Source organism: Scylla paramamosain, chromosome 14 (assembly GCF_035594125.1).
Source record: "Scylla paramamosain isolate STU-SP2022 chromosome 14, ASM3559412v1, whole genome shotgun sequence".
In the NCBI taxonomy this organism is placed as follows: Eukaryota; Metazoa; Arthropoda; class Malacostraca; order Decapoda; family Portunidae; genus Scylla; species Scylla paramamosain.
In genome coordinates, this window is record NC_087164.1 from 1,587,416 (window position 1) to 1,604,969 (window position 17,554).

The window sequence follows — 17,554 nt, forward strand, 5'->3', positions numbered from 1 at the left end:
ATATATATATATATATATATATATATATATATATATATATATATATATATATATATATATATATATATATATATATATATATATATATATATATATATATATATATATATATATATATATATATATATATATATATATATATATATATATATATATATATATATATATATATATATATATATATATATATATATATATATATATATATATATATATATATATATCGTTCCCACTAGGGGTAATAGCCCAAGATTTTAATGGTCTGGTCAGTAGCGTTAATCTAACCTAGTCATTAACCTTACTGTCCAAAGTTCACTTGCCCAATAACGTTAATGGTCTATTGTCTGTATATATATATATATATATATATATATATATATATATATATATATATATATATATATATATATATATATATATATATATATATATATATATATATATATATACAGAGAGAGAGAGAGAGAGAGAGAGTAGAGAGAGAGAGAGAGAGAGAGAGAGAGAGAGAGAGAGAGAGAGAGAGAGAGAGAGAGAGAGATGTAGCTGGCCATTGTCTCTCTGGGAAAGAATGCAACCTACAATCTTGTACAAAGAAAGGACATTTGGTATAACACACTCTTGCTGAAAATATAACTAGGCTTTTTAGAATCGTTATCGAATTCACACTTGAAGAACTCTATGGTCAGCTTTTTATGCTAAGCGTTTAGACGTTGTCCTTTCCGGGGTTTTCCCTGCCTGTGCCGGTGCTAAACTTTGTACTGGACAAACTATTGGATTAGAGCCTAAGCCCAGTAATAATCTCAGTCCCTACACACCATTTCTCTCTCTCTCTCTCTCTCTCTCTCTCTCTCTCTCTCTCTCTCTCTCTCTCTCTCTCTCTCTCTCTCTCTCTCTCTCTCTCTCTCTATATATATATATATATTCTTCTTCTTCTTCTTCTTCTTCTTCTTCTTCTTCTTCTTCTTCTTCCAAGAAATACTTGTTTAATGAGTAAATGAACTTTTTTGTAAGCAAGCTTGAGAGATTGCTCTCATCGTGGCCGGCGGCGCGAGTCTTGAGAGGAAGTGACCGATGGATTGACACAGTCACTCTGACAGTGTGACCTGACTCAGTTACTCGTAGAGATGTGACAAGGTCCGGAGGGAACGTTGTCAAGTATTGTGGTTTGCAAAAAAATAAATAAATAAATAAAAAATAAATAAATAAATAAAAATAAATAAAAATAAATTATCACTAAAGAATAAACATTTATTGCATTAACTTGCCTTTTCAAAGCATTACATTACATTTATACTACAACTCCATTTAATTTTAAAGTTGTAAGACCAGGCTAGGCAGCTATGTCTGCTGGCCAGTGTGTGTTGGTACAATGTGGCAGCGCCGCAGGCTGGGAAACCTCCGGAAAGGGTTATGCCCAAACACTCAGGATAAAATGGTCAGACCAATGGTCATCCTCTTCTCTACAAATGCAATACTTTGCGTAAAATTAAACACTCAGGATAAAATGGTCAGACCAATGGTCATCCTCTTCTCTACAAATGCAATACTTTGCGTAAAATTAAATAATTTATGAACCTGAATACTTTTATATTTTTATACCTTTTTAGATTACTGATTAACCACCCATGTCTGAACAAAATTCAGGATGGCATTCATTACGGGTCTTTAATTCCATACAGAAGGTTCCTTAGGAATATTCCCATGTCTATTACTATAAGTTAAATTTCCCACCTAAAGAGGTATTGGTCAGTCGCGGTGCTAAACTTTGTACTGGGAAAACTATCGGATTAGAGCCCAAGGTCAGTATTAGAGCCTAAGGTCACATATTATCATATCCTGTGTATGGTAAATCTACCATGTCTAATTTTCTACACACCTACTTATGTTGCGGGAACACACACACACACACACACACACACACACACACACACACACACACACACACACACATATATATATATATATATATATATATATATATATATATATATATATATATATATATATATATATATATATATATATATATATATATATATATATATATATATATATATATATATATTTTTTTTTTTTTTTTTCGTATCTATCTCAATACTTTTTTTGTTTTCTACTTAAAACTATATTTCCACGTTAAGATGCATATTAATATTAGTTAAGATACAACTCGTGAAACACCTGCCAGCTAGTTCCTCTGCGCATCAACAGGGTGCAGCAGACTCAACTGCCTAGCATAGTCTTATCAACACGGAGAAAGGTTACGGCCTTGCAGCACTTAAGATTACTTAGTTGCACATTATCCGTGATTGTGTTCGCACTGAGTGTATAGCGTACAAGCATTTGTCTGTGTTCCACCCAAGGAATATAAACAGACTCGATATCCTGCCACACCGAGTGGAGGCAGCTAGACTGCCCTGCTGAATCCCAGACAAAGGTGAGGTGCTGCTGCTGCTGCTGCTATTGCTGTTTGTTTGTGTGTGTGTCTGTGTGTGTACAAAAATTCAGAACACACACACACACACACACACACACACACACAATCTCTCTCTCTCTCTCTCTCTCTCTCTCTCTCTCTCTCTCTCTCTCTCTCTCTCTCTCTCTCTCATAGTAACAACAGTAGCAGTAGTAGTAGTAGTAGTAACTGAAGTAGTCTATACTGTTATTACTATGAGAGAGAGAGAGAGAGAGAGATTCTCTCTCTCTCTCTCTCTCTCTCTCTCTCTCTCTCTCTCTCTCTCTCTCTCTCTTTCATAGTAATAACAGTAGTAGTGGTAGTAGTAACTGAAGTAGTAATAGTAGGAAAGAAATAGGGGCTCACTGTCTTCCTTTCCATTATGTAGATAAGTAGGGTTATCGTGCACTTGGTAACAATGAGAGGGGTGCTGCTTCTCAAGGCCACTGGAGTCTATCCTTGGGTTCACGTACCCCCCCCTCCTCTCTCTCTCTCTCTCTCTCTCTCTCTCTCTCTCTCTCTCTATATATATATATATATATATATATATATATATATATATATATATATATGTATACACACACACACACACACACACACACACACACACACACACTATTCCATTTCTTTTATTACCGATGCAATAACAGTTCAATATGCAGTCAAAACTATTACGCTTGTATGGAGTGTAGTATTTTTACATGAAGAAAAATATGCACTTAAATTCTATGCACAATATGGGCATTTAACTCAGATATCATAATGCCAAAGTTTCTTACTCATCCCATTGATGACTTTAAGACATTTCAGAACTCTCAGTGTGAATAATATACTTACTTAGGTTTACTTAGATGAATACTGGGTGCAGGCAGTTAAACCTATATGTCCAGATCTTGTATTTTTTGATGTAATCGTTGGTTGGCATGCGGTGAGAGTGACAGCTCAGCTTCATAATCAAATTTCATGTCGATGTCTCCAATATTGATCCAATCTTCTTTCAAATGCAAATACACTCTGGGTTTCTACAATAATTGATGGGAGGTTATTCCATGTGTTGACTGTTCTTTCTGTAAAGAAGTTTTGCCTTAGCTTTGTATGATATCTCTTTTTTCATTAACTTATATTTGTGTCCTCTTGTAGCTGGGCCTGCACCCTCATCGAGCTGCAGCACTGCAGCTATCCCTGTTTCATACTTTCCAGTTTTTACATGCCTCTATCATATCATCCCTCATTCTCCAGTATACTAGTGTAGGCAGCTGTAGCACTTTGTCTCTCTTCATAACACAGGTTCTTGAGTCTCGGAATCATCTTTGTCGCTCATCTCTACATTTTCCAGAGGTTATATCTTTTTTTTTTCTAATTGGGCTCCAGATTATGTTAATAAATTCAAAATGAGGTCTCACTAATGCAATATAAAATTTCTTAAAATTTTCTTGGTTTAAATAGATGAAAAATCTTCTGATAAGTTCCAATGCTCTACTTGCTTTGTTAATCTTTTAATTTATATGATTTTCAAAATTCATCCACCATTATGCCCAGATCTTTTTCCATGTCAGCTCTCTCAAAAGATACTACTTGACCTTCGTTCCTCATTGTATATTGCTTGTGTTTATATGACTTAGACCTTGACACTGTCATAATCTTGCACTTCTCAGGGTGAAATTGAAGTAGCCATCTCTCTGACCACTCTCGAAGTCTATTTATGTAATTTTGGAGTATTACTTGGTGAGTGAAGTTCACTATCTCTCTGAAGCACTTTGTATCATCTGCAAACACATATAAAATTGAGGCTATATTATTAGGCAAATCATTGATATATATATACTCGTATATATATATATATATATATATATATATATATATATATATATATATATATATATATATATATATATATATATATATATATATATATATATATATATATATATATATATATATAGTAAACAACAGTGGTCTGACGACACTACCTTGAAGCACTCCACTTGACACCTCTTTCCATTCTGATGATGAACCACCCACAACAACTTGCAGTTTTCTCTCCTATAGTAATGCTGAAATCCACAAAGTAAGTTGTCCACTGATACCATAACTTTTTAACTTAAAGATCAGTCTCTTGTGTGGCACTATATCAAAGGCTTTTTTAATATCCAAATACACTACATCTAGCTCACCCCCTGCTTTATTCCAAGCATTCATCACATTTAACATTTGTAATGTAATGGATCTGCTGCTCATAAATCCAAACTGTTCAGGGCTTAATAAATTATTTTCTAGTAAATGATTCAGTATTCTGTCTCTTATTATAGATTCCAGAACTTTACAAATAACACATGTGAGGCTTATGAGTCTATAGTTACTTGAATTTTTCCTACAACCCTTCTTGAATAATGCAGATATTGTTGCTCTTTTCCACATCTCTGGTACTTTCCCTGTCTTGATTGATGTATTAAATAGGCATTGTAGCAGTTCCCCAAGTTCCTTGCTTAACTCCCTAAGTAATCTTAGGTTAATTTCATCTGGGCCTTAAGACTTGTCCACTTTGACATTTTTCAGTTTGTCCTGTATTTCATTAGTTGTAATGCCTATAGCTTCCAGTCTCACTTTGTAATTCCTGGACTTGATAGGTGAGGGCATACATTCAGGCTCCTGGGTGAACACGCCACTAAAAAATCAGCCAGTACTTAGGCTTTCTCACTATCTGTGTTTTTGTTAAATCAACTTCACTCCCTACTCTTGATTTTATTAAGTCAGACACTCCATCTTTTGTCTTAACTATATTCCTAACAAACTTCCAGAATTTCTTGGGGTTCTCCTTAACACTTGCTGAAATATTTGCTTCCATTTTTTTCTGTTGTTTTCTTGTTATGGATCTTACTTTGTTTCTTCCTCTAGTATACTCTCTATATTTTTCTGGATGTTTTGTCTCCATGTACCTTTGCCACGTTCTGTGTTTTTGTTTTATTACTTGTCATGTCTCCTTGTTAAGTGGCCTGTTGTTCACCTGTTGACCAGCTGACTTAATAATTTTGTTAGGAATAAACTTGTTTTTAGCATACTGCAGTCTTGCTGTTACCAATGCCCACTGCTTTTCAACATCATCCTTACAACTGTTCAATTCCTTCTCCCAATTAATACTATCCATATATGACCTAATAGAATTATAGCCACCTTTATTATAGTAATATTTCTTATATGAGTGTATTAAACTAGGTGTACAGAACTGCACATCAAGTGTAATAATGCAGTGATCACTTTTGCCCAAAGGTGACTCATATAGGATATCAGATATCATTGCCTCTTCCTTGGTAAAAATTAAATCTAGTACACTTAGTGAACACACACCTCTTCCCCTGGTAACACATGTTGATACATATAACAATCTCTGAAAGCCTCAATAAATTTATATTCTTCAGTCTCCATACTCAATATACATGTACTATTCATAATTTTCATATGCAGCAGTACTTTTCAAAAGCTCCTGTCATGTTTATACATATATATATATATATATATATATATATATATATATATATATATATATATATATATATATATATATATATATATATATATATATATATATATATACATATACATATTCATATATGTTTATACATCATCAGGTTCAGGAAATTTATCTTCCACATGAAATAGTTTGATGGATTTCTGCTCTCTTTTTCCTAAGTGTCACGAGAGAGAGAGAGAGAGAGAGAGAGAGAGAGAGAGAGAGAGAGAGAGAGAGAGAGAGAGAGAGAGAGAGAGAGAGAGAGAGAGAGAGAGAGAGAGAGAGAGAGAGGGGGGTATGTACTCGTACAACAACTATTCATGTAGTCCTAGCCAGCACTGGATAATGGGACCCATGTGGGTCTTTTGTGGGCTACTTTATGGGTCCCATGTGGACTACCCACATGGGACCCAGATAAATTTGGCCATGGGATTCATGTGGGTTTCAGGTGGGCTGCCCAAGTGGGCTAAATGTAGGACATGGGTGGGATCCATATGGGTAGTGTGTGGGCATGGCATTGAATTTATGGGGATATATTGCATATATTTGGTGCATTACCATTGATAAAGGGCTTTTGACATAGTCACTGAAAAATAGAAAACAGTGGAAGTCTTCTGTATTATACGAGTATACCTATACCCCCTTTCCTCCAATGAAAGTTAGTATTTAAAAAAGTAAATACATCATATCTAATGTTTTCTCTGATGTTCATTTTCTGTTGAATTGCATAAAGCCTAATATCAATTGCCATAATTATCTCAAAAGTTATGTGAAAAATAATAATCAAACAATTCAACTTAACTTTATTACTATATACTTACTTCAAAATGGAATTACTTTTTTCACAAAAACTCTTCAAAAACACCATACAATTTTGAAGGTAAAATGAAATTGACAGTGTTTATATTGTGACTGTCTGCTATAAAATTATTCCATATATTAATGTCACAAAAAAATAGAAGCTTCTCAAATATACTGTGAATATTGTGAAACAAAATCTACTAGGCTAATCTATAATAGTATATAAACACAAATAATACAGAACAATAAAAATAATAGTAATAATAGTAATAAAAGTAATACGGTTTTTCTACCATGGCCACCGCTAAGAGGGATGTTTCTCGGAGGGAATGAGGCATCAGAGATGTAGATAGATAGAATCTGATAAAAGTAATACAGAATACAGAATTCCTTTGGACAAAAAATACATCTGTACCTATATTCTGATTTGAATTATCTCTAACAAAGGCTTCTAACTACTTCATGTAAACAAAACTAAGATACCTGTTATATATATAATAAAACTTCCTTTTGCACAAGATTTACACATACAGGTATTGTAATTAGCAGAAAATGTTGCACAAGTAGCCCTTCGAATGCGATTGCCATTGCAATGTCTTCCTCCTTTCAACCAGTATGTCACCACATGCTTCACATTTTTTCTTGTGCAATCTGACGTTTGTGAGTTCATTTTCACTCCTCATAGAACCAGAAAAAAAAAGTATATGAAGCTACTAATATATATATTCCAAAACTTACAAAAATGAAATAAACAACGTAAACAGCAAATAAGTTAATAAGGTCTACTAGGGCTAAGTAGTGAATGCATTCTGTGACATGTTTTACTGCTGTTTATGATATCCCTAGAGAAGGTGCGGCTCTCCCACCTCTAGTTGTTTTACTTTTTTCTATTTTATGAAATCACACTTTAAAGACCTAAGCGTGAGTGTTGACATTAAAGATAAATAAATAAATGAAGAAATGTGAAAAATACTTATTATAAACAGTCTTGAATAAGTTTGTGGGACCAAATGCCTTCTTGTTGTTCCTTCCAGACATGTTCAATTTTGTGGCCAGTGAGTCACTTATTATGAACCTCATTACTTGCTTGACACAAGCAAGCACTTTGTATGTTATGTACTAGAACAATTCTATACCAAGTAGGAATCAGCTTAATATGGCATCACACATCCCAGTTATATGCAATGACATGCAGCAATGATGGGTTGGTTTTTGAAGTTTCCTGATATCCCCTTGCCCTCTTGCAGCATCAAGGTAAAGAGGAAGGGAACAACCCACTTGTTCTATGTTTGTCCATTGCCAATATAAATGAGTGGAAACCCCCCAAAAAATTATGCGCACCAGAACATTTGTATACACAATTGAACATTTGTATACACAATTTAGGTAATAGCTCTGCTGTACACAGAACTGAACAAATTACAGATACCATAATCCATCCCCATCATGCAATAATTAACATACTGTGTGCATATCTATAGGACACCCAAGTAAAGTAGCTTAATTTTACAAGAATATGAATGAAAATTACTGTTTGTATTAGATACACAATATTTTTGTAGTACTTATTTTATAAAAAGCATCTTTAAGAACCAAAGCACACATGCTGTACATAGCTCTGTTTCCAAAGGTTAGAGGAAGGATACTTAGAAATTATGAACTGGGTATGGATAGTCTTCATACCATCCTCTCCCCTACTAGCATGCCTTCTTGCAGGAGCTAAGTCTAGAGGTTGTATCCTTCACCTTTACCTTTTGTTTAATTACCTCCACCTTTATACAAAACGTTACCCAGAAAGACAAAGAAGGCTCTAAGCATCACACAATAGAATAGTGTTTACATGTATACGCATACCTAATCCATATTATGTACCATAATTTGTGAATCTGTTCAACAGAGGAAAAAAGTTTTCATAAACTTACTGATAATAAGAAAAATCAAATTTCATCATGATCACCTTCCAAAGAGTTCTTTGTTTTTTAAGTTATTAATGATGATAATTTCCCATGATCAGACTTACCAGTCCAATCCTCACACCTGGATCTATCAGATGTGTCTCCATCTCCTTGAGCTGGTCCACTGTTTTGAGAGGAAACTTTAAGCCTTCTGTCAGTGTTGTAGCTTCTGTAACAACCCCACTCACTTTTTTCAAGAGATTCTGCAGCATACTGGTATGTACTTGCTGAGTCTCTTTGATGTTGCAGATTTGTGATGTGTTAATATACATTTGAGGTCCAATTTAAGTGCTCGTTTACACTGCTCTCTGGCCTCTGAGGTTTGAGGTGACAGGCAACACCGAATTTTTGTGTGTGCTCATACTTCCGGAGTCCTTTGCTTGCTTGGATGTGTTGCTTGTTCATGTGAGTCAAGTTGACTCCTTTGTGCTTTATTTTATTTAAATGCTAGTGGTCTTGTGACTGTTTTGTGTGTTTTGTGGCCAGAGGATAATTGTTACTTGTGTTTTGGGTTCAGTAATCTTTCTCTCCTGACCTTTCAATTTTTAAGATGAGGTCAGTCTTTTGAGAGATTTGAGATGAGCTGAACTTGTACTGGTGTGCTGTAGTATTCTTTGAGCAGTGGGTGGATGCTGCTGTGGGAGGTAAGTTCAAGAATATTAAGCCTTTTTGTGTGGGGTCAGTTTTTTTTTTTTTATTTCTCCCTAGCATGTGTCTGTTTGAGTCCTTTTCAGCAGTTAGGATAAGTCTAGAATTATATATTTCCTTTGCATGCAAGGCAGGCATGTATATGACTCACAAGTTACCTGGACCTGTATGTTTTTGCCCTGCACTAGGCTACAAATGTAATATTGGGAAACCTGACCAACAGCTGATGTTTGGCTCATAATGTATATATATATATATATATATATATATATATATATATATATATATATATATATATATATATATATATATATATATATATATATATATATATATATATATAGTGGCACAATTGTGAGAGAGAGAGAGAGAGAGAGAGAGAGAGAGAGAGTATATATATATATATATATATATATATATATATATATATATATATATATATATATATATATATATATATATATATATATATATATATATATATATATTGCTATGAGTGGCACAATAGTGAGAGAGAGAGTGGAAAGAGAGTGGGAAAGGGTGGAATCGTTTTGCTGATTGGGAAGGACATAGCTATCTTGCAGGAGTGACAGAGAACTGGCATGAGGGATTTTGATTATATTTTAGAGGGCTAGACATAATAGTTAGTGCTGGAACAGTAGAAGTAGTACGCTCCAACTTTGCTAGGTAGGATAAGCACCTTGCTTGAGTTTGGCAGTTGTGGTGCCAGGTAATATGGGTGGTCTGCTGATCTTATCTGCGTTATAGTGTCCTGATCATTTTGTGTCCTGTTTGGAGTCTGGGAGTTGTTCTCTGATCATCTCCAGTTGATTGTTGTGTATCTATCTCATTAGCATTTTGTACCATTAACTGCGACTGGTGTTCAGAGCTTGTTGCTGGGAGATCTGAAACCAGAGGATTTCACAACTCTGTGTGTGGTTGTTTATAGTCTTTCAAGGGACTGCATATAGGCTTTTTATTCACTTGCAGGAGGATATAATTTTCTATGAGTGTGGCTCATTTGTCTCGTGTGAGGTAGCTCACAGAATAAGCCTTATACTTGTGTGTCTTTCATCCCAGCTGTGCCCGTCCTAGCATGTGGTTCGCGATTCTTTCTCAGCAAGTTGAGGTTTGTTTGGTGTTTATTACATTCCCTTCTTTGGGTTAAACTGAATGGTGATCTCAGTTTTGCTAGTTTGGGAAAACCAAGAAGGGCCTGGATTCAAAGGAGCCAGTGAAGGAAAAATATAGTGGCAGCTGTGAGGGGGGCTGAACCTGGGCCGTAACTATATATATATATATATATATATATATATATATATATATATATATATATATATATATATATATATATATATATATATATATATATATATATATATATATATATATATATATATATATATATATATGTATTGTTATGACCACAAATTCTTGCCCTTCTTACAGCTGCCTGAGACGAACTAGTTTCCCCAAGTCATCACCCATGTGAATGGGTGCAGGGCTTAAAATGGGTGTACAGGGTCCCTCGGAACTCCTGCACCCTCAACACCTACAGTCGTAACACCACATTCTTCCCCTCTTCATGGCTGCATGTGTCTCAGCACAGTCTCCCTAGGCTGCTTCCTATGTAGCCTGGTGTGATGTAAATTATATGAAAGAGGTCGCCAGCCTGTTTTGACTTATCTACCAGCAAAGGAAATACAACCACTGTCAACTTGTACCATCAGATGGAAAGAATCACCAACCATGTCTAGGGAAGAATAGCTATGACAAAGGATAAACACATATCCTAACAGCCCACAAACAGAATGGAGAGTCTAATGATTGCTCCCAGACATGTCTGATACTTGACCTGACCATCAAGGAGCTGTTGGGTTCTTATCTAGTCATTCACAAAGTACTACAATCACAGAGAGGCTATTGAAAGAGTGTATTTATCACCTGTCATCAGCAGGGGCTTACTGCTATACTAGACAAATATTATAAAATGAATGTAATTGTCCTCTCATAAGATATAACACAAATTCCCCAAGCCTCTCAGTGCACAACCTCTCCTGAAAAAAGTTGACCAATGACTGGTGATCATGGGAAAGCTGATGTACAGGCTGTCCCACCCTGCCTCAGGATGAAGGGGACAAGGGAGGGACATGGAGATGATGTATGGCAGCCCACTGTGTTCTCGCACTCGCTGGAAACTACTAGTTTGGTATAAATAAAATGATTATCTTTTGAAATTCACTATGATAAAACTACAAAAAAGGCTGGCTGGGAACTGACTACACCATCATCAAAGGCAACTCTTTGGCTAATTACTGTGTGAGACTCAAGCTGAATGAACAACTAAAAGTTGGGTAAATAAAATAGGGAACACAAACAACTCTATGCAGGTGAAAGTTATACTAATTTGCTGCAGTTATGTTAGGGACCTGTCAGCTTGTCCCCAGCCTGTCTTTCTTATCTCTCTCTCTTTTCTTCTCATTCTTCTCTCCCATCTTCCTCTTCCCACTCTCATTTCTTATTCTAATCATATCCTACATAACAATATATATATATATATATATATATATATATATATATATATATATATATATATATATATATATATATATATATATATATATATATATATATATATATATATATATATATATATATATATATATATATATATATATATATATATATATATATATATATATATATATATATATATATATATATATATATATATATATATATATATATATATATATATATATATAATTATTTCATTTAATTGCAGATGCTGTAGGAGTAATACAAGTCAACATGGCCGTTAGTACATCGAATGACTATTATTTCTTCAAATTATATATAATACTTCAAGGTCCAGGAAGAACTGTGCTCAGACAGATTCTGAAGTATGGCACTAACAAACCCGACTCCATCACACTCTTTGAATACTTGGATTGTCTTCCATATACCTCTACAGCAAACTACAGATGTTTGTCAAATAGGGAGAAAAGAAGTATGTTTACTAGAACGGAAAAGGAGCAACTCCATGCTGATCCTTCATGTGATAATAGTGATATAACTTTGCTGTTTAAGATTATCACTGTAGCATGTGAGAACGTTGCATCTATTAATGATAATGCATGGAAAAATCGTAACTGCATGGAGGGATTAGTAAATGAAATAAAAAAAGAGAGAAACTCATTAGTCCATGAGTTTCCCTCACTGACAGCGCAGGATTTTCATTGCAAAGTTCGTGAGTTAAAAACACTGTTTTGCAGAACTTTAGAATTCGCACAGCGGAGATACAGTATCCCTGATGAGAAAAATATCAATATGAAAGATGACATTCTTAAGGATATGAGTGATATCATTGACATAAAAGCATTTGAAGAACCACATATTGGATTCATTGAGGAAACAAGGAGAGCCCTGAAAGAGATATACAAGCAAGATCAGTATTTTGATCCATTTAATTTCTTGAGTGGTTCTCCAATGAACCGTGTCCATATTGAATCACTATTCTGTAATGTTATCCTTAAAGAAAAAAACACTTGTACTGAGATTGACTACTCAGACCTCTTGAAACTCAAGGAATCATCAAGAGGGACAATTTCTGAATCTTCACAGCTTCCACAGAATAGACAACCAGAACTTATTATCATTAGCGGTGTGGCAGGAAGTGGAAAAACCACATTGCTCACTTACATCATGTCAGAATGGGTTAAAGATGAAAGTGATCGTCAGATCAAGAACCTGGAGGAGTATGACATTGTCCTTAGAGTATTATGCCGAGAGAAGGCTAGTATTTCTCTGAAAAGATTCTTAGAGGAGATCATTCCAGAAGTCTCTACCAAATTCCATGATTCTATGATGAAACAACTTAAGGATTGCAAGGTGCTTTTCCTTATAGATGGGATCGACGAACTAAATAGTTCGTCAGACCAACTTGTACATGACATTCTGAATTTTGGCAAATACGTTCCTGGATTCAAAATAATTGCCACCTCTCGGCCCGAGAAAGTTGTTGATTTTTTGGCCCAGGCAGGACAAACTTACCAAATCCAGGAAGTGAACATGGAAGGGATTGTTCCTAGTGAAAAGGCTAACTGCGTTTTGAAGTATTACAGCTGTCTTAGTGACAATCTCAGAAATCATGATCAGCTGAGGAGTCTATTAGGAAGCATAGACTTGAGGAAGCATTTTGGATTACCTCTGAACCTACTATTTTTAGCAAAAATATTTAAAGACAAGCCGGATTGTGTTACAAGCAGCATTTCCCAATCTAGACTTTACTTCACCATTCATGATTGTTGTGTAGATAAACTGCAACAAAGACTTGCCATTGGTAATATAAGGGAAACTAGCAGACGAGAACGCAACATCTGCATTAGAAATGTGTTAAAAGGTATATATGAAGTAGCTTTTCATGGCCTATTACAAAACACACTGAACCTTTCTGACAAGGATCTCAGGAAATTGAGAGACTGCTGTAAGGTAGAGAACCTGCCCTTTGATGAGGTGATGGGATCCTTCCTTTACTTACGGCAGTATATTAGAAATCATGTTATCTATGAAGAATACTGCCTACCATCTGATGGGTTGCAGGAGTATTTTTTTGCTCAATATGTTATAGAACATCTTAATGATGGTTTTGTTCCTGGGATCATAAGGCATCTCCTTCCAGATTCCTTGGAGCCATTAAACAGTGATAAACTGAGGAATGCCTTCTTGCATGTGGCATGGCTCTTATCCAAATCCCATGAGGCATCACTTTATGGGGCAAAAAATGAGGCTATGGACATAATAGCAGAGACAGGAGTAGAGGGATGTGATGCCTGGCTGTCGTTACTAGATGACGAAATCATGGAAGATGTTTCGGAGCATATTGCTCACCATGTTAAACAAGTCCCTCCTGATACAACAGTACGGATAACCGACTCCACACTGTATAATAGTATTGTGCTGCTTCCACTCGTGCCTTTCCAGTGGATAGAAGTAGACGTACGGCATCAGCCACTTGACATGGATAAGTTTTCCAGAGTAATGAAAGGTCACAAGTGCACAAAGCTGTTCCTGTGGCATTATTACAAGCATCCCCTACCAGGCACTCCTCTCTCAGACTCCATACTGCAAAGCGTAGACACGTAAGTATAAGCATATACAATGTTGGCCAGTTTCCTAAGCATCCCAGTGCCTAATTAACAGTATCACCATCATTACAATGAAACTCTTTGTTATTACCTATGTGTAAAAGGAAAAGACAAACAATGGAAGATTTATAACAAATTTAAAAGTTCTGGTGAAATTCTCTCTCTCTCTCTCTCTGTGTGTGTGTGTGTGTGTGTACAAAGTGCGCACGTCTTTTGCAGGCGATATCTTCTTCAGTTTAAAGGTCACCTGAGTGCTGACGCCATGAAGTTCCTCCCAACATCCCTGAGACGCCTCTACTTGGGTGTGTCCAGTAATGAGCATGCCCGTAGTCTGCTGCCAGCCCTCACCTCTAACCGCCAGGCTCTTCCCAATCTAGAATACCTTTGTGAGTTTTTTAAATAATTGTTTCTGTGTATGTGAAAGCATCATACCTATATGTAGTGAGTAGTTATTGATGTATCATGCTATGACTCTACATTTGTAGTCTCGGGCTGGAGTGTACACACAAGGTGTGAGACAGGAAGATTCCTTGACTGGTTTATTGTGCAGCATGTACAGCATAGATGCAGGGAGTGGGAGTGTGTATTTACCTAGTTGTATTTACCTAGTTGTGGTTTACGGGAGGGGGAGTAATCTCATAGTATCCCGTCTTTATATCTATCCAGTTTGGTCTTAAAAGCGTGGGCAGTTACGTCATTGACAACGTCTTCACTGAGTTCATTCCATTTGTTCACACTTCTGTGAGAAAAACTATACTTCTTGAAGTCTCTTCTACAGTTAACTTTCTTCAGTTTCTTACTGTACTCTGTGTGTCTGAATTTATAAAACGTTCTTTATCCACATTTTCCATACCATTTGTCATTCTATAGATGTTTATTAAATCTCCTCTCTCTCCTATTTTCAAGGGTAGGAATTTCCAACATTTTTAATCTCTTCGTAGATTTACTTGCTCAACTCCTGAACCATCTTAGTGACTGCTCTTTGTACTCTTTCTAATTTTACAATATTCCTCTTTGTATGAGGAGACCACACCACTGCCGCATATTCCTATCTTGGTGTGTGTGTGTGTGTGTGTGTGTGTGTGTGATACTACTCCCCTCCCTCATGAAATAGGAAAAAAAAATGAACAAAGACATTATATATGGGGGTGGACATTTTGCGGGCGTGACAGGCATTGCCCAGAGCGGAGGACTAGTCCCTTAGGGAGGACCTCCCTAGAGGAGTGGAGATTTGCGGAGGCTGTGGCTTTTGTTAGCCGGGGCCTGCGGAGGGGATCAGTAAAAATGAGCAGGGTGAGGTGTACGTAATGTGGAAGAAGAGATAGAATGGATAGGTGGGTGGAGGAGATGGTTGGGGGAGAGGGAGGGAAAGAAGAGGTGAAAGGACGGGTGGTGGGGGGGGGGGAGAAGGAGGGAGGATTAGGGATTAGGATTAGGGGGAAGGATGGGCGGTGGTGGTGGTGGTGGGGGAAGGGAGGAGGAGGAGGGAGGGCAAGTGGAGGTGGAGTGTGGATTTAGTGATGTTCTATATTCATTCCTTTTAATAAAAAAAATCACTATCAACATGATATACCGTCAATTAATTCAAGAGAGAGAGAGAGAGAGAGAGAGAGAGAGAGAGAGAGAGAGAGAGAGTTGTGGCACAGCTGATGTCACTGCGCGGTAGGAGAGAAAAGCTGGGTTCCTGTCTGGCCGACCTGTCTTAGCGGTCCTGGTCCCACATTGGTGTCACGTTTACAGTCAACAGGCATATGAACACCTCTCGCTCTCTATCATCCTTTGTCTTAATTATTCAAAAGCTATAAGTTGTTATGTAAGATTGCATGTTTTTTTAATGGCTTTTGATTTGATGAAGGAACAACAACACTATATCTTCCGGGTACACTTGGCACCACCTATAAGCCGTGCGGCACTGGCACCTAAGTGTACTAGACACGTGAATCCCTCAGACCGCGTCCCATTGGCCATGGTCAGCTCAGGTCACTCTGGGGTTGAGATGGCAGCAGCACGGAGAGGTATGGCTAACACCCAGTTAGTTTGGATACCAGACTAACTACCAAGTTAGTCTGGTTCCACTATAGTGTTAAGCTCTTGGTAATGGCAAAGGTTTCCCATGAGACACTCCCATTTTCTCCTGCCGTTCTCCCTCCCCAGCCCCCCCCCCCCCCTCACACACACACACACACACACACACACACACACACACACACTCTCTCTCTCTCTCTCTCTCTCTCTCTCTCTCTCTCTCTCTCATATTAATAATAATAATAGTAATGATAATAATAATAATAATAATAATAATAATAATAATAATAAAAATGAGAGAGAGAGAGAGAGAGAGAGAGAGAGAGAGAGAGAGAGAGAGAGAGAGAGAGAGAGAGAGGCATGAACAGGAGTCGGCCCCCCGAGTGACCAGCAAGTGTATGTGTGTGTGTGTGTGTAACTATTATTACTCCTTGATTATTATTATTATTATTATTATTATTATTATTATTATTATTATTATTATTATTATTATTATTATTTTGTTATCATTAGTTGTTGTTATTTTTATTTTATCATTAGTACTTTTCCTTATTGTTATTTTCATTTACATTATTTCTCTCTCTCTCTCTCTCTCTCTCTCTCTCTCTCTCTCATATTTCCTGTCCCCGCTTCCTTCTTTCTCTGCTCTCTGCTCTATTTCGCTTCTTTACCAGTCTTTAGCACGTCCATCCTTCCCTCTTCCTACTTTACCTTTTCTCCCCACTTTGTGACCTCACTTCTCCGTCCCCTTCTTCCCTCCTCCATCGGTGACCTGTTGTTCCTGTAGCTTCCTCTCCCTTAATCCCCATCATCTTACTCCAGTCTCAATGGGGAGTTTTCGGAACTAAACCGCTAGATGTCGTTGCTGCTCATCTAACTGTAGGAAAGAGAGCTAAAATATTGTTGTAGTAAATCCCAGATGCATAAAGATGCATAGAACATTGATCATCATGATACTATTGAAATGATGTATCGACTTTTCATTATGGATAATATTGAGAGAATGTGGTCAAATTAA

At 36.4% G+C, this 17,554-nt stretch overlaps 1 protein-coding gene across 7 annotated transcripts in view; it reads left to right on the top strand.

Moving 5' to 3' along the window:
* Positions 1-2,176: 2,176 nt before the first annotated feature.
* LOC135106739 (uncharacterized) overlaps positions 2,177-17,554 on the top strand; it is a 34,698-nt gene continuing 19,320 nt past the window's right edge. For 4 of the 7 annotated variants that reach the window (XR_010271447.1, XR_010271446.1, XM_064016005.1 and 1 more), the window contains exons 1-3: positions 2,177-2,434; positions 12,150-14,505; positions 14,731-14,897. Coding sequence is in view for 5 of the 7 variants with exons in the window: in XM_064016005.1 (XP_063872075.1) it covers positions 12,176-14,505; positions 14,731-14,897 (2,497 nt within the window). In the remaining 2 variants the exon portion in view is untranslated. Of the gene's footprint in view, positions 2,435-3,592; positions 4,178-4,395; positions 4,521-12,149; positions 14,506-14,730; positions 14,898-17,554 lie in introns of all 7 variants that reach the window. The other 3 variants (XM_064016002.1, XM_064016004.1, XM_064016003.1) reach the window with 2 other exon arrangements.